At 38.5% G+C, this 23709-nt stretch overlaps 1 protein-coding gene across 3 annotated transcripts in view; it reads left to right on the top strand.

The window, feature by feature from the left end:
- LOC114160758 (plexin-B2-like) overlaps positions 1-23709 on the top strand; it is a 125221-nt gene that overhangs the window by 88255 nt on the left and 13257 nt on the right. For all 3 annotated transcript variants that reach the window (XM_028043520.1, XM_028043518.1, XM_028043519.1), the window contains 26 exons: positions 70-590; positions 1197-1526; positions 1616-1748; positions 2752-2900; positions 2977-3147; positions 3980-4114; positions 5428-5528; positions 5608-5734; positions 8723-8888; positions 10198-10309; positions 10391-10499; positions 10585-10686; positions 11530-11625; positions 13439-13526; positions 13631-13812; positions 15431-15579; positions 15697-15829; positions 18314-18450; positions 18519-18701; positions 18811-18910; positions 19202-19414; positions 19579-19662; positions 21144-21233; positions 21793-21929; positions 22002-22102; positions 23368-23597. In XM_028043520.1, coding sequence (XP_027899321.1) covers positions 75-590; positions 1197-1526; positions 1616-1748; positions 2752-2900; positions 2977-3147; positions 3980-4114; positions 5428-5528; positions 5608-5734; positions 8723-8888; positions 10198-10309; positions 10391-10499; positions 10585-10686; positions 11530-11625; positions 13439-13526; positions 13631-13812; positions 15431-15579; positions 15697-15829; positions 18314-18450; positions 18519-18701; positions 18811-18910; positions 19202-19414; positions 19579-19662; positions 21144-21233; positions 21793-21929; positions 22002-22102; positions 23368-23597 — 4074 coding nt within the window. In that variant the 5' untranslated portion in view covers positions 70-74. The remainder of the gene's footprint in view (positions 1-69; positions 591-1196; positions 1527-1615; positions 1749-2751; positions 2901-2976; positions 3148-3979; positions 4115-5427; positions 5529-5607; positions 5735-8722; positions 8889-10197; positions 10310-10390; positions 10500-10584; positions 10687-11529; positions 11626-13438; positions 13527-13630; positions 13813-15430; positions 15580-15696; positions 15830-18313; positions 18451-18518; positions 18702-18810; positions 18911-19201; positions 19415-19578; positions 19663-21143; positions 21234-21792; positions 21930-22001; positions 22103-23367; positions 23598-23709) is intronic.

Below are 23709 nucleotides of genomic sequence, written 5' to 3'. Positions count from 1 at the left end.
TCCACTAGGCGTCACTAAAACTCTAATTATTTAACAACCAGCTGGTGTTTTTTCGGTTTTGTCTTCCAGACACGATGGAGCGGTGGTGGGCGTGGCGGCTCACCGTGGTCGCCATGGTGACGGCTCACCTCGGCCCGTGCCGCGGCAGGGACCCGGAGTTTTCGTCCGCTACGCGGATCAACAACGTGGTGGTGGACCCCGCCACAGGCCGGCTGTACGTCGGCGCGGTCAACCACCTCTACCAGCTGGACGCCGACCTGGAGAAGGAGTCCAGCTACGTAACGGGGCCCAAACTCGACAGCCGGCAGTGCACGCCGCCGATCAACGACAAATCCTGCGCGGACGCCCAGGACATGCCCAACCACAACAAGCTGCTGCTGCTCCACCCGGCCAAGAACCAGCTGGTGGTGTGCGGCAGCCTGTTCAGGGGCCTCTGCTCGCTCAGGAGCCTGAACGACGTGAAGGACGAAGTCTACTTCAACAACAACAAGGGCGAGAAGTCATACGTGGCGAGCGCCGACGAGAACGTCTCCGTCGTGGGAGTGATGTCATACTACAAGAAAGACAAAGAAAACCTCACGGTTTTCCTGGTGAGCAGGAAGCAGAAGCTCCGCCCACTCCTCCGTGTTTACCAGAATAAAATCTAAATATTACAACAATAATGTCAAAATAAAAATAAGGTAAAAATAACAAGAATAATGGTGAAATATTACATCACTAATGTAATACTTTCAATATTACATTAGTGATGTAATATTTTGTGAATTAAGTTAAAATATTACAACAATAAAGTCATCGTGTTCTGACTTTCTCAGACTTTATTTAAGCTCCTTATTTGTTGTATCCCCTTTCTAGTGTTATTGGCTTTATATTGTTTCATTTTGTATAATATGTGATTGACTTCCGGTTTTTGATTTAGTGCTTTTCTTTTGATAAGAGAGCTTCCACTGTTTATATTATAGAACGGCAGCTTAACCACAAAAGGAACGAAAGACGGGTTGCAGCAGCGTAGTAAAAATGCATCTTAGCGGCTCCCTGATGGAGACACCAGCTCTTAAAGTCAAACTCGGTTTGCTCCCAATAAGCCTGGCTGCTCATCAGTAAAGCCACAATCCTTCATTTTTTCCTATCGTTCCATCCTATTATTTTAATTTCTTATTTCTCTTCTATCTCTGCTTGATGTTTTTCTCCGTCAGGTTGCTAAAGGCCAGAGCGTCTTTGACACCAGCATGAAGCTCATCTCCACTCGCGTCCTGGAGGAAGTGGGCGACTGGGACGTATTCGAGAACATCATCGAGACCGCGGCGGTCCAGTCCAATCCCTTCAGCCCGAAGTACGCGCACGACTTCCGCTTCAGCTTCAAAAGCGACGGCTACGTCTACTTCCTGTTTTCCCGGAAGCTCAATTCGCATTTCCACAAGAACTTCACGTTCATCTCCCGGATGTGTGAGGAGGATCACAACTATTACTCGTACACGGAGCTGCAGCTCAACTGCAGCGCCAACAATGAGTTCAGCAAAGTTCTGGTGAGGAGAACCAGCCGGTCCAGATGTTTATTATTGTTACTCATTTTTATAATAATCCAAACCTCAATCTGCTCTCTCTGGTGTTCCAGGCAGCTTTTGTTGGACCAGCAGGCGAAGCCTTGGCTCAGAGTCTGAGCCGGTCCAGTCAGTACGGACCCATCTCAGCTCATGACAAAGTTCTGTTCGCCACCTTCAGCGATGAGGGTGACAACTCAGCTATGTGTATGACACACTTTCATGTTTTTGTAACTTTTTTTATCCGTTTGGTCTCAGAAAAATGTCCTGTAGACTAATTTAAGGTTCATAACAGACGCCACCTTCTCTTTCTGTTGAAGAAAAAAATCTTCCTGTTTCTACTTTATTTTATTTTCATAAGAGAGGGTCTTCAACGCTTCTGTTCCGCTTGTATTTTTTTCCTCTGACTGTTTTCAGTCTTTTCAATGAGTAGAAGAAGAGCACTTGTTGCTCGTTGTGTCCATGGGGCTCAGCATCGCCCCCTGTCAGTAAGACACGGTACTTTCCGCCTTTTCTCTGCACATTTATGGCCAATCAGAAAGATATATTCATCAAATATATCAAACAGACTATTGAATATCAACATATGTAGGAAATGTGTAATTAAATAAGCATGTTAGCTATATAGTATATATACAGCGCCCCCAGAGGTGAGGCACGGCACTGCACTGCCTCACCTCAGTCTTCAACAGGAAATGCGTACATTCAGCGATTTTGACCATGAAAATGTTGAAGTGCCAAATTAAAAAACTATTTATAGACATTTTTCTCATCATTATTAGCATTTATTTTACTTCTCGTGTGATTATTTTTACGTTACTTTGGTGGTTTCCTCCACAGATTTGATCAGATGAAGCACCGTGAATCCAAAGATTAAATTCTGCGCTTTCTTTCTGCGTACACAAAAGATTTTAATGTTGAATATTTCTCTCACAGAATACTATAAATGAAACAATGTTGCAGTTTTTGTCTGTAGTAATTCAGTAGTTTTTATAAAGCTGGTTTGTGCTCTTTTGGACCCGCAGGCCAGCAGGGGGCCCTAAGCAGTGGCAAAGTTTGCTTATACCTCTGTCTTTTTACATAGAGCTTTGTGAAAAAGTATGCAGCCTTCACAGATTTCTTATGTTTTAGCTTTTTTGTTGTTTTATTTTCTTAATGTTTCATATTTAGCTTGAGTGGAGATAGATTTTGTTTCTGCTCCTGTTTTCAGGTATGTACCCTTTAAAGTTCATCAAAGAACAAATTTATAAAGTCATAGACGCCTGTTACAACCATGAGGGCCTCATCAACAACCAGCTCGCGGTTTATTCGCCTTATTCTAATTCTAATTCCAAGCCTGAGGAGCTGTGCAGCGGAAAGGTACTAAAATCCTCTCCTGAAACGAAGATGAAACACAAATCTGATGTTTTAAATGAAAACTCTCCTCTTTCACCAGAAAGGCTTGGAGATATGTGGAGCCGAGCATCTGCCCTCACCGCTGGCCAGTACGGCTGAATTCGCCTTAATGGCTGAGCCGTCATGGAAGCATGAGGGTCACCTGACTGCTGTGGCTGTTGCCGTGGAGATGGGTCATGCTGTGGCGTTCCTGGGCGCCCCCGATGGAGAGGTGACAGATTCTTAAATCATGACTTTATTCACTTACTGTTTGTGGGTTAAAAATTACACTAAACATGCATTTTGGTTGACAAAAGCTAGCAAGATAATATTAGTGTCAATCTTTGCTAATGTTCACTAGAACAATTTATCTTCCAGAAAGATTTCAGATAATCCATCTGGTGCTACATGTGTTAGCAGCTAACTTTAGCAGCTAACTGCTAAATGTTGGTTTAAATGATCTAGTAGACATAAATTTTACATGAAGAATTATTAAACAAATAAATTACATTATTTTATCCCTGGAAAAATTTTCTTAGTTGACAAAAAGCTAGCAAGCTAACATTAGCGCCAATCTTTGCTAATGTTTTTATTCACAGCTACATAAAGTATATGCAAATATTTCCTTCTGCCATCTTGGATTGTCTGCATATCAACTTGTTGGAAATGTTTTAATCCGTTTCTTTACGGATTAAAACAAGAAACCCTCATTGGTTTCATGAGGGACTCGCATGATAAATTAAAACAAACTCAATCATTTTTAGTTGCATGATTTATTGTTTTTCTCTTTTTCTACCACAAACCTGGACGACAAAAGTAGTTTCTTTTTTTTTTAATCTTTAAAATGTCTTTCAGTTCCAGTGTTAAACACTCACTAGAATTTAAAGTTTATTGTTCTTGTTTTATTACCACTAAATTACTTAAAGTGGTCTCAAAACAACAATATTAAAGTTCATCACAGTAACTTCTGGTTAAAATGTGTTTTGCTGTCGCCATCCTGCTGCCACTGTGGTTCCGGCTCTGCGCTGGCGGTAACGTTTCCACTTCCTGTTTCTGCTCTGCAGGTACTGAAGCTGCATCTGTCGGCTCAACCCGAGGTTTACGGCCAGCCGCTGAGCGGCGCCTCCAGGCACAAGGTCAACAAGAACCTGCTGTTCGACTCCAGCCTGCAGCACCTGTACATCACCACGGAGACAAAGGTCGGAGCCCATTGATTGTTCCGTTTACCGGATCCATTGCTCCACGCTTCCACCCTCCAAAGCGACCCGGAAGGTCGAGGCGGCGGCGCTAGCTAGCTCCTGTTTCCCCCTTTCATCCATCAAGCTGCTGACTTAATGAGCCCTTCATTTATTCCCTCTGTCCTATTTGATCATTTATTCACTCTGTCGACTAACACCAACACATCCGTCTGCATTACCGCACACAAGCCGCTGCTTGATTTATTCACTCCGTTTCTCTTCCTCTCCCTCATCCGTCTTTCTTTGCTTTGTCCTTTCATCTTTTCCGCAGCCGAGGTGAAATAGATGTTATTGATTTTAGAAATGAATTAATTACAAAGCACTTCAAGAGAGCAATTTGCTTTGATCAAGTCGAGCGACGACGCTGGAGCTCGTTCCATCTGCTCATTTAAATTTATTAGACGGCGCTCAGCGGCTTGGAAGATGTTCAACATAAAGAAACGTCAGGAGGAAGAATTAACGTTGTTTTAAAGTAACGACAAATGTGGGATTTGGGCAGAATTTCAAATTTTATATTTTTTTACTGAATTTATACATGAATATTTAAATTTTTGGTGTTTTTTGCTGAAAAAGATTTTCTTCAGACAGAAAAGTAAACGAGTACAAAACCATTTATAGTCCTTAAACTTTTACAAACTTCAGTTTATTTCACTGAGATTACAAAGCAGCAAAATTAAGAAAACAGGGAAGCAAGTCGCTTAAAAACTGCAACAAAGTTTTGTACAAGATCATCAAACATAAACAAACCGATCAATAACAACACAGATCAGTTGATAAAAGCAGCTTCCAGATTCTTTTAAATTAAATTTTTAAAAATTAAATAGAGATTTTTATTTATTTTAAGTAAAATTTTAAAATCACTAAAACATTTTATTTTATTTTTATTTATTTTTAAATTCTAATTCATTTTTAAAATGTGATTTATTTGAAGAAAAATGGATTAAATGTTTTTTTTATTAAAAATTGTTTTTAAATTATTTTTGCATGAGTTTTTTATGGCCAGCTTTGGGTCGTTAATGAAGTATTTTCTGAAACAAAAAACAAAGTTTAAATGTAACTTTGTGATTGTTTAGTAGTTTATTAATAAAACATTCTAATAAGATTTATTTATTTAAAGAAATTCAGAAAAAAATATTTTTTTTACTTATTAAAAAAATACATATGTATATAAATAAATTAAATAATAAAAACAATTTAATTAGAAAAATAAATTAATTACAATAATAATGAAATTAAATGAAACTAAATGAAATGAACTTCCTGTGAACTTCCAGATCACCAAGGTTCCGGTCCAGACCTGCCATCTGATGGCCGACTGCCACTCCTGTGTTCAGATGAAGGATCCGTTCTGTGGCTGGTGTGTCCTGGAGGGACGGTGAGCCACTCCTAAACCGCGCCGCCTGAAGTGGATCCAACAAGCTGCTAGAAATCAAGCCGCCATGTTGTTTCTCCAGGTGCAGCAGGAAGCAGGACTGCAGCAGGTCAGCAGAGACGAACGCCTGGCTCTGGTCTCCCGACGGGAAGTGCGTTGAGATCGCAGCCTTCGACCCGCCGAACATCAGCTGCAAGAAGACGAAGCAGGTGGGTGAAAATCGCAGCGAAGGATCAGAACAAAGTTTCTCTGAGGAGACGCCATCTTTAATCTCACCTCACTTCTTAACCTTTTATCAGTCAATCTGTTTTAAATTGCTGTTGATGGTGCAGCAGCTGTCGTTACTCCTTATTTCTGTGAATTATCCATCAGCAGAGTTGGGTAGTAACTAGTTACCTTTACTCAGTTACAGTTACTACAGTTACTTTCTTATGAAGTACTTCTACTCCTACTTGAGTGAAATGTCTGGATTCCCTACCCACTGAATGACACAGAGACACACTTGCAGATTTTCCTTGTGGGTTTACGTTAGCTATGTGAAAATGTGGTTAGCCAGCTAGCTGCTAAAGCTAACCTTTAAAACTGTTTTAAGTTTTAAAGCCTTATTTTAAAAAAATTATATCTTTATCTGGTGAACTTTTATAGACGTACTAACCTTATAAATCACCTTATTTTATCCCTGGAAAAAACAATTGTTGACAAAATGCTAGCAGCTAACATTAGCAGCACACTTTGCTAGTATTAGCTCGAGTAATTCACCTTCCACATTGATTTTAGCACAAAATTAATCACATTTGATTTTATTTTCAAAATAATTTTTCTCAATGTTCTAATAAATAAATACAAATAAATTATTACATTTAATTGTTAAATTATGCTTATGGGTCCCAGCTATTAGCTATTTCTAAATGTAATTAGAGAGCTAGCTGTTAAAGCTAACATTAAAAACTCTTATAATGTTGGGATTTCATACAGTAAACTTTTATTTTACATGTCAGAAGTATTACATTTAAATATATTTTTGTAGTTTGGTTAGGCTTTTAATGACTTTTCTCCTCATAAATTAATAAAATTATATCTTATTCTGTTTTTTGTCCTTCTGAAAAATCTAAAATTTATATTAGAGAATAGATTGATAGTAGCATGTAACGGCTAAGTCGATAAATTTCAGTGTGAGCGCTGTAGCCCATATGTTTTCATTAGCTGAACTCCTGCAGAGGATGTATGATTCTGTCTGAACCTGAATTAGTGGGACATTGATCCAAGTGTCCGGGACGACGCAGTGTCTTTCAGCCTGACTTTACAATGTAAAGTATGAGTTCCTCTTTGTTTAAGGAGAGATAGAGTTGTGTTTTAAAGACATTAAATTAATCAGATGACATGAATGTTTGCTTTATGCAGATTGCTGCATTAGTTGATGGCGCTCTCACAGTCATCCTCATCAGATGTGTGATAATGCAATCAGATCAGGCTGTAAAAAATAAAACGCAAACAGAAGTTGATGTTTGAATTATTTTAAAATGCAACAGTAAAGACATTTCTCTCAGTTTTCTAATCATTTTTGGAAAATTGGGAAAGTTTTTGCACAGTTTTAAACATTTAGTGAACAGAAACATAACTCAAAATGAGTGATATCGCACATTTAAAGATTTCAGAATCGTGGATTTATTTCAGAATATTATTACAGGAACCCAGAGATGAATTATGAGTGCTTTGCAGCAGAGCACTTACTGCATTCATCTGTTGAACAGGATCCTCATGAGATAAATCAGTTGTTCATAAGCAACTCTTATTTTTAATAAACATAATGTGATATTCTTTTGCTAAAAAATGTTGGGTACAGCTTGAATTATTTTCAGGTCTTTAGAAATATCTGAAATAATTACATAGATAATTTATTTATTTAGCCCCATGCTGTCTAAAACAATTGAAAATTATAAGTGGAGATGAGCTTTATGACAAAATATTAATCATTGATGTGAATAATAATTAGTCATTCTGAAGAATGAATTCTTCTCTTACAGAAATAAAATCTTAATCAAACTGAAAGAAAAATGACAATATTTCTGTCTTTTTCTCAGACTGGAGGATTTATTTAAAATGATTCACCACTAATTAAGACCAGTTCTAATCTCCTCACTGCTTAATAAATAATGGACTCAAAACATTTACAGCATCTGGCCTCTTCTGGTGCAGAATGATGACATTAATGACATAAAAGTCAAATAAAATCAATTTTAAGAAGTTTTTTGACAGCAGATGCTTTAAAAACTACTGGATGTGTCCTTATAAAATCAGATTTCTTTTTCTTATGAAAAGATCAGAATTGGGTCAAATTTTCCTCCTATGTTCTCTATAAGACACCAAACAAACCGATTTCCCTCACCAACATTAAATCTCACAAAACCTCTCGAGTCCAAGCGTGAGTTCAGAGTTAGGCTGAAAACGTTTCACGATCTCAGCGTTTCATATCAGCCAATATCAATAATTATTGATTCGTTTTTTGTTTTGAATATCTGAAATGCTGCCAAACATGAGGCGTTACCTTTCCTCATTTATCCAGTTTTCACTTCAAACTGCTTTTCTATTTTTAAGAAGATATGAAGCACCGAGGAGAAACTTTCAGCTCAGCAGGTCGTTGCTAGGCAACCAAAGAGTGCGAGAGTTAGTTGATTCCACCAAACTAGCTTTAGCTTAGCTAGCCGCTAGAGGTTGAGCTTTAACTGAATATTATTTTGTGAGTGTTTCAGCGCTCCAGATTTAATCAAAACAAACTCCAAGTTGACTTCAGAAAGACAAAAATGTAGAAATGTAGTAAATTTGACCTTGACCTTGTTTTCCTTCAGGTTTTAATCTGATAAGACAAGCGGATCTAAAATCTCTAGTGGAAGAAAAGTGATTTTGTTCTGGAGCTTCTAAAGTTCAGAAGCTTCAGAGGATGAAGAAGTTTGAAATTAAAACTTCAGCAGCTAAATTAAAACAGTTGAGGTCAGCAAAGAGTAATGAGGAGCTCATGTTTGAACAGCGCAGTTGAATCGTAATTATTACTGCATCACACACTCTCTCACACACTTTCATGTCCCTCACTCAGTCAGGGAAACACATTTCATCAGGTTTAATCCAGTCTCCCTGGCCGGTTTCAGTAGAAACATTGCTACAGACGTTGAGACGTGTCTCTGTCCTGTTTGTCTCTGCAGGTGGACATCAGGATCCCGTCTCTGCCCCGGCTGAGGGACAGCGACCAGCTGCACTGCCTCTTCAATTCGTTAAAATCCGACGCCGTGGCGCGTAAAGACAGTCCGACGGTGGTGGTCTGTTCGCTTCCCGACCCTGGAAAAGTCCCGCCCACTCCGGAGCAGCAGGGTACGATTCGCCACAGATTCTTATTTAAACTCTCAGTCGTTTTTATTCTGTAGGCACGTTGCATATTGTTGTTCACATTGGGAAATTTCGGGCATGTGCATAAATTAACAAAGTGAAACCTGGAGAAGTAGCTATTATTAATTCACTGCAGCGCTCCACAGCGACGGGAAAATAAAGCAGAAAAACTCAAAACCACTGATATTTTTTTTTCTCGCTCTCTATGATGGCCACACTACACGCAGACCCGTTGCCATGGCAACTGACTCACAACAGCTTCACTATGTGTATCAAGATTCAACACTAAAAACACTCAAACATTTCCCTCACAGAACAGAACATTCAGTCCATTTATGTTTATAGGCTTGATGTTTATTTTCTGATCATTAGTAACTGAGCGCTGTGGTAGATTAGCTACCGGTGATATTAGCTAAGATTGATTAGCTAATCTAAACAACTGCTGTACTGATGATCTGTCAGAGTTGGTGTGTGAACCAACTTTTTTATTTCTCAACGACCCGAAACACACAGAACTCCACAACACGTCTACATGTTCATGTTGTCATAGTCTGAACTTCTTCCTGACCTTGTTATCTAATTGTCTTTGTGTTGACAATTAGTAGCAAAGCTTTCGTCCCTTTTTCTTTTACACATCAGCCGTACATTTAAGATTTACTGTTATATTGATAACTTAACAGCTAAAACCAAAGCTGGTCATTGTTAGCAAGCAGCTTTTTGCCCTCCAGCAGGAATGGGCTCGGGGTTTTGTGCTTGTGGCGTCACTGGAACAGGTTCATAGTAGAAATGCATAAAAAATGTATTTCCTTTTTTTTAACCTAAAATGCAATAGCAGCATTTATTTAGTGCATGTCTCAGCCCCCAACTACAATTCCAGAATTATGCAAATTTCTTTGTTATTGTTATCAAAACAAATATTTTCTGCATCTGTTAAAACTGTCACCATGTTGGGGCAGCTTGAGACAGAAAAGATGATCTCCACTTCCTCCATGAGCTGCTTTTGCTTCTGAAGAAATGCACCAAAACCAACCAATCAGAGCCAGGAGGAGGGGCTTAGTGCTGTCAATTAACCTCATGTCCTTGCTGCTAAATGCGCTAATGACCAATAAACAACTTACTGTAACAGGAAAACTGTTTATCTGCAGTCATCGGTGGATATGCTAACTAGCTTTAGCGTTCATGACAGGCTGTGCTAGCGGTTTCTGTCTGCTACCATTCTCCACTCTTGTTCACAAATGGCCCCCGCGCCGCAGTTTGGACCCCCCTGAACCTCTGATTCTCCCTCTGTGTTCAGACTTCGTGTCCGTCCCAGTGAAGGTTCTGCTGAACCAAACGGTTGAAGTAACGTCCGGAGAATATCACTTCTACAACTGTGCAGCTACCGTTTGGAAGAACCCCAACACACCGTAAGCTGCATCTCACACACACACCCACACACACACATTAACACCCAGCATGATGCAGCCACATGTCCCACCTGTTTCCAGGTGCATTTCCTGTGTGACCAGTCAGTGGGGCTGCCAGTGGAACACCAGGGATCACACCTGCAGTGATAAAGACGAAGCTCTGGATGCTCACATAGTCAAACCTTCACAGGTAATTTGTTTACCAGAAATTCAGCCACCAAAGGTTAAAATCCTGGTAGAAAATATCTAAACTTGCATTTATTTCTCTTCTGAAGCCGGAAAATTGTCCTCAGTTTGAGTCTCCGGAGCCGTTGCTGATCCCTGTCGGCTACAAAAAGCCCATCGTCTTCCAGGGAAGGAACCTGGACATCTACGAGGTGCAGCTCAGTCACACCTGATCAGTTCACAATTACCAATCAATTAATGGCATAATAAGTTAATCATTTTCATTTGGACAACAGTCATTAAGGAGATTCTTCCCTTTAATATTGTTGAAAAGCCGCCATTTTGAGAAACGCTGCAAACATTTGACACCCTAGTTTGCACTACCTGCCTCTTTGGCCTGTTTTTAAAAAAAAGTTAAATAAAGATTATTATTTTTTGAAACACAAGACTTTATAATCTATTTTAATTATGTTGTTTTGCATGTTGTGTTTGTTTTTGGGGATATTTAAAATGTTTCCCAGTTCCAGTGTTAAATGTTCTTTAGAAGCTATATATATATACACTGTATATATATACAGTAGATAGATATATATATATATCTATATATATATATCTATCTACTGTATATATATACACTGTATATATATACAGTAGATAGATATATATATATATATCTATATATATATATCTATCTACTGTATATATATAGATATATACATATCTATATATATTATTTAAAAATGGTCTTAAAATGACAATATTATTGTTTATCAAATCATTTCTAGGACAATTTATTGTCTAGCAAAATTCATCACGACATGCCTACATGTGCAGATTTACAAACAATGCATCTAAAAACCATGTTATGCTCATTTATTGTGTTTTAAAACACAGTTTACCTAAAAAATAGAAAACTTGTTGGTGGAATACAGTTAAAAGGCTTTTTGATAATTTTCTAATTTATTACGATGCAAATTAAATGTTTTTACTAATAAGGCAAAGAGTAACCCAAAAAAATTAAATGATTTAAGTATTGGAATTGCATCTTTCTGCAGGGGATGAGCTTCACCATCGGCACGGAGCTGATGAAGGACACAGAAGAAAGCGTGATGAAGGTTGAAAACTCAAAGTTCAGATTCAACGGTTACCAGGTGAGTTTGAGACGCAGATTTTTCCCCGAGTCTGGAAGTTTGTGGTTCAGATTGTTAAAATAAGTCAGAGAATAAAGCATCTTAAAGGAGAGCAATCAATGTTGTGGGCAAACAGCGACAGATTAAACCCGTTTAACCCACTTTAAGAAACACTCTGATTATTTAATTGAAACATCAGCAGCAGCAGCAGCAGTCGGCTCTTCACCGCCTCCTAAAATCAGCCGCTTTGATTACTGTTGATTTAGAAGTTGCTCAACATGATTGCAACATTTATTTTGTTAGCTTAAAACTCGGTGTCATTATGCACGTCATGATTAGTTGTTTATATATATATATATTTTGCTCATGAATGTAGATAAAAAGTTGAGGTTTCTGCTAAGAAACAGCTAAATGCTGTTTGTTTGCTTCCACCTCGTTCTCTCCCATTTTTCTCCCTCTGATTCCCTTTTATTTCTTCCACTTTTTGCTCTTTATCCTTTTTTTCCCTGAAAACCTCCAGAAGAAAACGTCCTCTGATTTATGAGCACAATTGTGTGCGTTTGAGTTGACCTTCACAGTTGGAGCGAGGCGGTGTAATTTAGCATCGAGCTGCAAGCAGAAGGGGGACGAGCTTTTATTTGTTTCACCGCAAATCCAAGCAGGAAAGTTTGGACTTATTTTGCTTGTGTTGTGAGGACACAAATGTTTTAAAAGGTCACCTGACGCAGCTGCACAATCGCAGTTTTGAAAATGAGACAAATCCTCACTTTCATAACATCTGTTCAGTTAATATTTGTCTCTCCTTCTATTTTGAGCATTTTCTATATAAATGAAGCATCTTTGTGATTTGTGTTGCACTGAAACTGTGATGTTTGATTCAGTAAAAGCTGCTAGTTTTCTACTGGATTTCAACTTTAATGATTAATACTAAAATGTCTTTTCTGAAAATCATGTTTCTGCATAAAATCAAGCAGAAATTACATAAATATTGTTAACATTTTACTAGCCCCACGCCCAAAAATTCTTGGCTCCGCCCATTTTTGGTGTGATCAGTTTTGTATCCTTTTATCATAATAAAAAAGGTATTTGAGTCAAATTTTGAAGTAATGAGACTACGAAAGTGACACAAAGTATTTTTAAGTATTGTGTAGCCAATAAATGCTAACTGTTAGCATTTTTCTCTGCTACACAATAATAATTTAGTAACTATTAATGAAATAGTGGAAATGTTTCCACTGACAGTTGCACTTTTAGTTGAAATGACAATTATTTGCATTTGAGCTAATAGTTTTCCTGTTAGCACAAATGCTACTGCTAACTGACAGTTATCATTAGCATGGCACCTTGTATACCATTAGCTGATAGCATTTTAACTGTTAGCATTTTTACACGCTACAGTCCAATAAAAATGAACTGTAGCCTGTCCCACAAATACTGTTAGCAAAAAGCTAACTGTTAGAAGACAGTTGTACTTTTAGTTAGTTTATTTATTCAAATGTCAACTGTTAGCTGATTTTTAGCTTTTTTGTTTAGTGTGTTAGCTGAGATAAATGAAGTTATATTATTAAATGAAGACACTGAAAGTATTTTATCCATCTAAAGGTTCTGCTTCAAATCAGTTTGTCAATCAATATGTCGACAAACAAACATGACTTTAGAGTTACTGACAGTTTGTTCATTTTAAAAATGTAGAAGTTAAACATGGACAAAAGAAAACTAGATGTTGCAGAGAGATGATTGTTGTAAAAATAAGTTTTTTGGCTATAAAAGCCTTCGCCTGTAGGAGTTTTGTTTGTACCTGTGAAGAAACAATGCTGTATGTCTCTGTGTGCAGTTTGCTTACGACGAGCAGCAGGAGGTGAACATTTCTTTCCATATCAAAGTCCAAGACAGGAACACTAAGATTGACAGCACGCTGACAGGTTGGTGTGTCGCTCTCAAACACAGAGAAAAGCGAAATAAAGAAGTTTTTCCTCTTATTTCCAGTTCTGATCCAGTTGCATCCCCTCTTATCTTCCCCTCCCAGTCACGCTGTATAGCTGCTCAGTGGGAAGAGAGGACTGCAGTCTGTGTAAACACGCCGACAACAAGTACAACTGCGAGTGGTGCGAAGAAACCCCTCGCAAAAACAATAATGAACAGTGTCTATACAAGGAGATCTGCAAGTCACCAAAACTGGCTCAGTGTCCCGATCCGACTATCACTGACGTGAGTCATCAAAACCAAAGTTTCCTCCTGCTATTTATCATCATCAAACACTGCACCACCACACAATACACCACCAGAACTTTGAGGTACTTTCCAAAAGCTTCCAGGTACTTTCATGTAACTTACTGGCTGCTTTCCTGAATTTTAAGCAAAGCGTTTCAGAATCTAGCAAGTTTTTTTTCTGGGAACTAGTTATGCAAAATTCACATTTTACAAATGTTTAAATTCCATTTAGAAGATTTCAACTGCTTCTAAAACCAGCCCAAGCTCTTAAAACGATAAAAAAAAATCCACAAAGAACGGCTTTTGGCAAAAGTTCATGTTCTTGACTAGATGTTTCAAAAACGTCCGAAATGTAACGTCAGGAATCAGCAGGCACTGTCCCGTTACCTAGCAACCATAACAGAGTTCCAGCATGTTGGTCAGCTGGTTTTGCCGCTGTATGCCCTGTACAATGGCTGCTGGATATGACAAGTCTTTTGTTGTTGACTCACCATCCAGAAACCACTTGCTGCATTCTTGTTGGTTGTGCAGGAGGCTTCACTTTTGCTTTTCAAAGGCGTATGTTGTATAGTTGCACGTTTGTTTGCAGCCGTCGATTTCTTTAAAGTTCCCAGAAGAAGAAAAAAACTGTTAAATTGCTTTGTACGTTCTAGGAAACTCCGTTTTTGCTTTTCTGTTCAAGATTTTGTTCAAGGTTTGTTTGTTAGATTTTTTAAAAAGTTTGCATCTTCCCTCAATGTTGGAGAATCAAACTTTTAATGAAATTCCTGAACCTCGAACTTCTCCAGCACTTCCTGTTAAACTTAGACTTAAACTTGATATTCACTTTAGCTTGAACAACTTGTTTAAATTGCTGCTGCTGTCCTAGCTTTCTGTATTTGTCTCATATTGCAGGTTGTAGTAAAATATTTTAGAATATCAACTTCAGCTGCTAGATGATGCAATTTTCTCCTCTGGCAGTTTTGGGGAAATGTTTTCACAGTTCAGAATACATTGAAGTTTGTTTTTCTACATAATGCAACATAAAACATCTCCTCCAGTGATCATAACTCAAACAAAACTACATTATATATGAGCTTATCTTCGGTCTCTTCTATCCATTTAGAGACTATTCTCTCTCAGAAAATAGATTACTGCTGTCAACCGCAGGAGAGTTTCTGCACCTTTTCATTGGGCTGGCGATTCATTTTCTGTTTCAAAGTCCTTTGTGGATATAAATCACAACATTTCATTTGAAATACCACATAATGTAAAATCACCACAGATAAAAGCTTCTGGGATTCCTGCATGACTGCTGAAAGATTTCACACAGAAAAATCAAGCAGTGAGATACAGGATGTACTTTGGATGTTTGTTTCTTTTTGCTAAGTATTATTTTGCTATATAACAGTTAGCTTTTTTTGCTAGCTGAGCTAAATGCTAACTTAGCATTTAAGCAAACAATTTACTTTTTATCTTAAATGACAACAGTTAGCTTTAATTATTTTTATTATAGTGACTGTAGCAGGTAAACTGATAAGAAGGCTAACATTAGCTGTAATGGATTCTTCATAAAATCCAGTAAATTACAGCAACCGACTGATTTGAGGTGTTGAAATGTCTATTATTCCTCCAGATCATCCCTTGCTTTGGGCCGCTCAACGGCTCAATCGCAGTGACCATCAAAGGCTCCAACATGGGAATAAAGAAGGAAGACGTGAAAAAGATCACCGTGGCCGGAGTGAACTGTAAACACCTGGAGGACAGATACTCTGTCTCCACCAGGTAACGACCATAAACTCCACGTAACTCTTCACATTAGCAGGATCTTTGCTCTGATGACGTATGGAAACCATAGCAGTGGATGATGGGTTATTGATTAACTCGTCTTTCTGTCCAAAGTGTGGTGTGTGAGATCGGACCCAAGCGAACACCGCCGTCTGACCTCCCGCCTGAGCAGACCGAAAGCGGACCGGTGACCATAGAGGTGGAGGGAAACAGAAGCACAACCTCTACAATGAACTTCATGTATCGGGTGTGTTTTCCTACATATCTTTATTAATCAGAAACATTTCATCAGTGGTGGCCAAACCTTTTGCCCCGGCCCCAAAAACTGGCAAATTTAAATTATTGGCCGGCCACAAAATTCATTAAAATAAAAATACAAAAATTTACAAATAATAATTTTTCTTTTGACCTGCTCAACTATAAACAATAAAAAACCTGAATATAATTAAAGAGAAAAAACATAAAAAGACCTTTGGTTCGTTCACTTATTATTTATGCAAATATTTCAACATTTATTGCAATATTTCCAAATTAGCTCCACAAAATTAGAAACTAAATGGAACTGAAGTCAAATTTCTTGCTTTCATGCAGAGACTTGGCTGATAAATCTGATTCTGACAACAGGAAGGTTTTAGAAACAGTTCAGTCTTGCGTTAGGAAACCTGCTCTCCACGTTTTCAGAGCCGATAAAATACTCAAACACTTGAGGATCCACAGATCGAACCCCAGGAACATGAAAAGGTTTGTGATCAAGTAAAAGTCTCCCTCAGCGACGCCGAGATATCTGCTCTCTGCAAAGAAATGAAGCGTAAATAAATCCCTCACAAGCAGATTCGCCGCTGAGCACAACTCCATTTAAATGTATTTTTATTCTCCGCCTCCCGCAAGCAGAGAAACAAACATGATGGAAATAAGTTTCACCTGCTGTTCTGTTTTGTTTCCTGAACGCGACTCAGTCAGGTCGTTTAAATATCGCTGTTCACTTCTGTGTTTCCTCTTTGTTTGTTTTTGAAGAGACAAGAAGTAATTACAGAAAACCGCTGAGACAAAAATGATTTACTCCAGCGGCGGATCATTCCGCCTGCAAGCTCTAATTTCAGGAATTTGAACTTTGGCTTTCTGCTTTGTTGGTTCTTTCCGACATCAAAACAGGAAATATTAAACACTTGAGGAAAAAAAAAATGTTTCAAGGTTATAAACGGTCCGTTTTAGTTGTTTAAAATCCTACATAACTTCTTCTTTTTGGTTTTTCTTTGTTTTGGAAGTTAATGGGGAGCTATTATTCAAGCTTCAGTTTTTACATGTTTTAATTCTTCCATTTGTGTCTGTGCTGCTTCTAAAAACACTTAAAAACCACACAGCTGGTTTTTTGGCAATAGATTAATTTTTTGGGATTTTGGAAACCAAGCAACCTTAGCCTAGCGCTGCCTTGTTACCTAGCAACCTCAGTGGAGTTCCGCCCCATTACCTAGCAACCCAAGCTGCGTTCCGAAACATTTGGTCTGCTGGTTTTCCCGTTGTACAATGGCTGCTGGAAAAGAGAACTGTTTTGTTGCTGACTTGCCATCCAGAAACCACTTGCTGCTTCCCTGCTGGGTGTGCAGGAGGCTCCACATCTGCTTTTCAAAGATGTACGGATGCATAGCCGTTCATCTGTTGGCAGCCATTTTCAGTGCGAGCGTATTGTTGAGTTTGGGGGCGTGGCCAGCAGCAGCCACTTTGGATTTAAAGTGACAGGAGGCCCTAAAACAGCTGATCTGACCAAAATCTGGTTGATTTGTGCTAAAAATGTAAAGAACAGGCTTTGTATAGGCCACACGCCTATTCTAACCTGTTCAGGGAAGCATCACAGATTTAAAAGCTGCAAACCTTAAAATATCTCATCAGCTCCTGGATCTCCACATCTTCTAGGATGAGTGGAAGGAAAACGGTGAAGCTTGTTTTGAAATCTGGAGGAACCGGCGCTGAGAGTCTGTTCCGGTTTTGAAACGTTGGATCAGGCTCCTGAGTTCAGATCTGTCTCCTTGGTGTCAGAGCCTGAATAAAGACTCGAAGCATCGACTCGGATGCGGCGCAGTCGCCGCCGCGGTGAAGCTGTTCTGAGTTTCCTCTCTTTGGGGATGTTTATTTTTATTTCCTGCTCTCTTTGTGACAACAGCAAGAACAAATCTGGAGCACAAACAAGACAAATGTTTGAGTGCAAAGCACAGCTGGACTCCTTCACTTTAAATTCATTTTATTTTTGTTTTAGTTCCTTTAACTCTGCTGTGTTTTAATCTTTGAGTTAAAGCTGTCAGACTTGAACCACTCAGCTTTTTATCCTTGATTTCCTCCAACATTTATACATATATGCATTTTAAACCAAAGCTAAATTCTTTTTTTGTGCACACAACCTTTAAAAGTGATAAATACGCCCAGATTTTATTTTTATGTTTTATATTTGATTTATATTCAGTAGAAAATTACAAAACAGTTATTTGATTTTTTTTTTTTGCACAAATTCATTCTTAGATAATGAGATTTTGCTTGGATGGCCGCGCTCCAAACGAACAGATTCACAGACCCAGTGTAAACAGACATAGATCACAAAATTCTGGTTTTTTACATTAGCAGAATATCAACAAAGATTTTTGTACATTTGTAATAGAAATGGAGCCTCTGCGTTGTGAATTACCAGCAGGAGTATAAACTAATTGTTGTGGAGTCAAACCAGATGTTTTATTCTGTTCAGGATCCTGAACCAAATCTCATTGATCCAATGGAGGGTCCAGCAGCTGGAGGGACGATCATCACCATCACCGGAAAAGATCTGGACACGGCAACCAAAGACGACGTCGCCGTCTCCATCGGAGGCATCGCCTGTGAAGTGTGAGCTGAAACTTTCCCGTATCGTAAATAAACCGTCACAACACGCGTTCACTTCCTGTTTCCTTCAGCTTGTCGTTTGGGACGAACATCACCTGTAAGACCGGCAGGTACAGTGCTGCTGCAGCTTTTCCGGTTTCCATGACAGTGACGGTGAAGTACGGAGGAAACACAATCAAAAACCTCCCCAAACCCTTCAATTACACCGACAACCCAAAGGTCACCAACTGCACTCCCAACAGCAGCTTCGTTTGGTGAGTCTGTTTATCTGCCTTCATCCTCCTCCTCCTCTTCCTCAGCAGTCAGACTACCTGCTGTATTTTATTTTATCTCCTGTCTCGTTTCTCTGGTTTTAATCTGCAGTGGAGGTCGAAGGATCGTCGTGACGGGAGCCGGCTTCAATCTGATCCAATCGGCCTCCATGAAGGTTCTGCTCCACACCAACAACAACTCCGCCGAGGAGGTAGGAGATTTCCTTAACGAGGTTTTATTCAGGATTTGATTAAAATCAGGAAAACTGTTCCAAACTCAGACATTTTCCTTATATTTATAAGAATAATCATCCAAATCTGGTTCAAATACGGTGATTTGTGTCATTTATTGTTTTCATTTGGGGTTTTTATTAATTGGTAAAACCTTTAATGACAGCAAATTGTCACCTTGATGCTCCTCCGTCTTTATTCAGAGCAGGAAGCCGCCAACCAGACCCAGAGGAGGAAATAAAACGTTTTCTCGTCTTTCATGTCTTCCTCAGTTCAAGTCACAGTGCAAACGTACGAACGACTCCTTCATGGAGTGCCACTCGCCAAAAGTGAGCAGCCATCTTGTCAAGAGCAGCCATGTTGTCAAGGCTCAGCTGCACCTGGACAACGTGAAGAAAGACGTGACCTTGAAGTACTTCCCTGACCCGACCTTCGAATTCCAAACCATTAAAGACCTCACAGCGACCAGCCTCATCATCGTCACGGTGCGAAGAGACTCAACGCCTCACCATGAAAAGCAAAATGTCTCACCGAGAGACACCAAAACGAGAAACATGAACGCCTCGCGGCGAGACGTTCGGACGCTGCGACGCTCAAACGCCTCGCCACGAGTCGCTCTGTGTTAACTTCTCTCTCTCTCTCTGAACAGGGGCAAGGTTTCTCCAAGGCCATCACGATCAGCGAGGCGAAGGCGTCCATACAAGACGTACCTTGTAACATCAAACTCCTGCAGGTGAGCAGAGTTGAAAATCCTTGAAAGTGCTTGAATTTCAATTTGGTGTTTTCACGTTTTGGAAAATGTTTGAAATTCAAACTGCACCATTTTGTAATAAAGTGTAATGAAAAGCCTAAATTTGAACATTTAACTTTTTGTACACCTAATAAAAAATCATAAACATTTTTTTCTCACTAAAGTTAAATCAGAATAAATTTTTATTCTTTTTTAGGACAGTTGGAATCATAGAAACTTAGTAATGATGTTTTTTAAAGAGTTTTTTGACTTTCTTTGTATTTTGTGTTTGTTTCAATGTGATGAATATTTATTGTTCATAAAGCCTCAATGATATTTTTATCTTTTTTATGTTAAACATTATTGAAATGGGAAATTCTTTGTCATGTTTGTGTTTTGTTTTTAGACCAGTGAAGTATGTGAGGAGACATTTCAGAACATAAAATGTTATTACATTTTATTTAATTTACAATGTAAAATTCTACAAAACATCATTATTAGTTACTATGATTGAACATTTCTTGCCATAAGAATTTTGATTTATAGTCATGATAGATTTCAGTTATTATAAAAACTATTTTATGCACCAACAGCATCAATAAGTATAAATAAATATGATAAATGTGCAGTTTAGAGATATAAATAATTCTTCTTTGTATGCAGCTGCCTAAGAAATTAGTAAATTATGTAAATATTTATTGTTATGAGAATAATACTACAACATATTCCTCTGCCTTATTAATAACTGTAAATTTAAACTTTTTTTTAGTTCATTTGTATTTTTTTTATTTCTAAAGTGTGGTGCTGGAAAAGTTTGAAAACTTACCTTGAAAATGCCTGAAAAGTGCTTGAGTTTTGCCTTTTTGGCGCCTCTGATGGATGAAGTCGTGATGTGAAAGACGGTCGCCTCTTTCACGCTGAAGCTTCATCTGATTCCCTTTTATAAAAGCAACCGGAGGTGACGCCGTCACGCCGCCGGATCCGCGCTCGGCCACACCGAACGCTTGGCGCCGAGAATCAGTCGAGCCTCGGATCAAAGGGAATCAGTGAAGCTTTGAAACTCTCCTGAAAATAAATTCCCTTCATGGTTTCCTCTCGTCTTCCTGTGACTGACGGAAACTTTGCAGCCTGGAGTTTCAGGAGTTTCTCTGTCTGCATTTGGATCAAGAATCACAAGACGGATCTGGAAGGAGAACCGATTCAGCTTTTCAAAATCTGGTTTTGGTCAAACTGGATTCGTTCATTTCATCACCAAACCAGAGATTTTCTCTGTGATCAGCAGCTGGACCCAAATAGTTCTTTTTTCTCTGGTTTCTTTGTTGTTTTCCATTCATTTATTAATTGTAGTTTGTTCTTTCATTGGTTCATTTGTTCTTTATTTTGTTTTTCTTTGTTGTTTTTTCATTCTGTTTGTTCTTTTGTTACCTGACATTCGTTCTTTCCATTCAGGAGGTTTTTCCGTTTCTTCTCCTCCGTCTCTGCAGGACGATAAGTTGATCCTGGAGGCTCCTTCTTCTCCGCCCAAACCCAAGTCCCAGAGTGCAGACGCGGCCGACGACATGCTGGATCTGGTGGTAAACAAACCGACTCGGTTCTGTTTCCGTTCTGCTGCGGCTCGACCCAAACGATGCCGACACGGGTCAACGTTCAGCTGAAAATAAACTCTAACTGTGCAACATGGAGACGTTGGGACAGTTAAAAATAAAATATCAAAGACTTTAGTTTTTTGGGGTTTATAAATATTGCATCCATCTGTCTTTCCTTCCTGCTTTTTTAGTTTGTTTACATTTTTTCTCCTTTTTTCCTTCTTCTACTTTGATCTTTTCTTTTCTGTTGTTTCACTCCTAACTTTATTTCATACAGTTCTTTCTTTCTTTGCATTTTCTTTGTGTTTGTTGATTTTATTTCTTTCTTTCTTTCTTTTTTCCTTTTTTCTGTCTTTGTACTTTTATTTTTTTCCATTTTCTTTCTTTCCTTTATTTTCTTATATTTCTGCTTCTTTCTGGTTTTTTCTCTTCCTTTTTCCATTTTTCCTTCCCATCTCTCTCCCTCCTTGTTGTTTTTGCAGATTTTCTATTTAAGTTCCTGTTTCTGTGCTAAACTCAAAGTGATGTTTTAAATGTATAATTTCAGGTGCAGTTTGGTAACGGGAGGTGGACCGCAGGAAAAGTTCAGTTCACCAAGATAGTATACATTCCTCTCGCTATAATTATCCCCGCTGTGATCGTCCCCATGCTGGTTTTCATCGCCATTTCCATCTACTGCTACAGGTTTGATAAAGTTTTTAAAGGTGCAAAAATGTGGCGAGAATCAGAAAAACGATTGTGTTTGATTCCCGTCAGGAGGAAGAGTCAGCAGGCGGAACGGGAATACGAGAAGGTGAAGCATCAGCTGGAGAATCTGGAGGAAAGTGTTCGAGATCGCTGCAAGAAAGAGTTCACAGGTATTCATCCAGAAAGCTGCAACTACTTAAAACAGAGGATTGAACCTATTTTATGTTTAACAGGTTAATTTTACATCTTATGCAGCAGATTCAGTAAAAATCTTCTCTTTATCCACACTGAATTCAGACATTAGTCTTTCTGACAGCTTGTCTCTGTCTTATGAACTTCTGCCAACTCAGCTCTGTGAAACCAGCAGCTTTTTTCTCGACTCATTAAAAATTTCCCCTCAGATCTTCTTGGCAAACGGTTTCAGATGAATCTGACTCTTCTGTCGTTCATCAGGACTGTAACTGCGGATCTGAGAGTCAGGGATTATTACAGCAGAGTCATCGATACTCATAAATATTTATCAATACTCAGAACACAAAAAGATGAATTCAGTTTAACGAAATTATATTGTGAAATTCCAGCTTGTCACAAAATTAGCCCTTAATCAGCTTGTAATTATTACTATAAGACGCAGATTAATTCAGATCTCTTAATTATGTTTAACCTGTAGCTGGATTTTGTTATTTTTACCGTTATCTGTGCAGTTATCATTTTTATCATCTGTTTACTATTAAATGTTTGTAGAAACTAAACCAAAGTGGATAAGTTTGACAGGCCTCAGTTATGTTCTGCCAGTAACAATAATAGTTTTTTGTTTTACTAGCTAACTAGCTGTGGATGCTAACTGCATCTACTACTGAATAAAAATCAAAACTTTAACTTTATAAGTTTTTTAATTAAATAGTAGCCAATAAACCACTGATTTGTAGATAATAATCTACATTCTTCAACAAAAAGTGAAAACTATTATTTTTCAGTAGCAACAATTATGCTAATTTATCTTGCTAATACAAGCTAGCAGACAAAGTTAGCCTTATTTTGGTATTAAGTTGGCAAAAGTAAGTTTCTGAGTAGTAAAAATATAATACGCCTTAGTGGGTCAGTTTTCTGAGACCTGAATTATGTTCTACCACTAACACCAATTAACTAACTTTACTAGCTAAACAAGCTAGCTGAGAACGTTAGCCTAACTTAGCTTTATTCATTGGTTTATTGGTAAAAAGTAGGTCTTATTTTTATCTCACTTGTGAGAAAGTAACACAAAATAGATAATAACCCAATCGCATCCATGGATGGTGAATATTTTTTTTCTAAAATCCGATTTATGTTCTACGCAGATTGCTAATTACAGGTTATCTAAAAAACTATTAGCTTCTGTAGTGAATGAGTTCCTGTTAGCTGTTTTCCGTAATGTTTGATTTCTGTTTTGTTGCAGACCTGATGATTGAAATGGAGGACCACACCAGTGACCTCAGCGAAGGTCGAATCCCTTTCCTGGACTACAAAACGTACACGGACCGAAACTTCTTCCTGCCGTCCAAAGAAGGCGATAATGACCCCATGATCACTGGAAAAATACAAATCCCAGAATCCCGCAGGGCTACTGTGACTCAGGCACTCAATCAGTTCTCCAACCTGCTGAACAGCAAACCTTTTCTCATCAACGTGAGTTTAAAACTTTTGGTTGCATTCCTGGTTCCTGAGATGCTAATTTAGATGCTAATCCTTTTATTATTATTGTCTATGCTGATGAAGCTGTTATTAATGTCATCTTTTT

This window comes from Xiphophorus couchianus, chromosome 17 (genome assembly GCF_001444195.1).
Source record: "Xiphophorus couchianus chromosome 17, X_couchianus-1.0, whole genome shotgun sequence".
Taxonomy (NCBI): Eukaryota; Metazoa; Chordata; class Actinopteri; order Cyprinodontiformes; family Poeciliidae; genus Xiphophorus; species Xiphophorus couchianus.
Note: the sequence above shows the minus strand (reverse complement) of the source record. Positions and strands in the feature narration are given on the sequence as shown.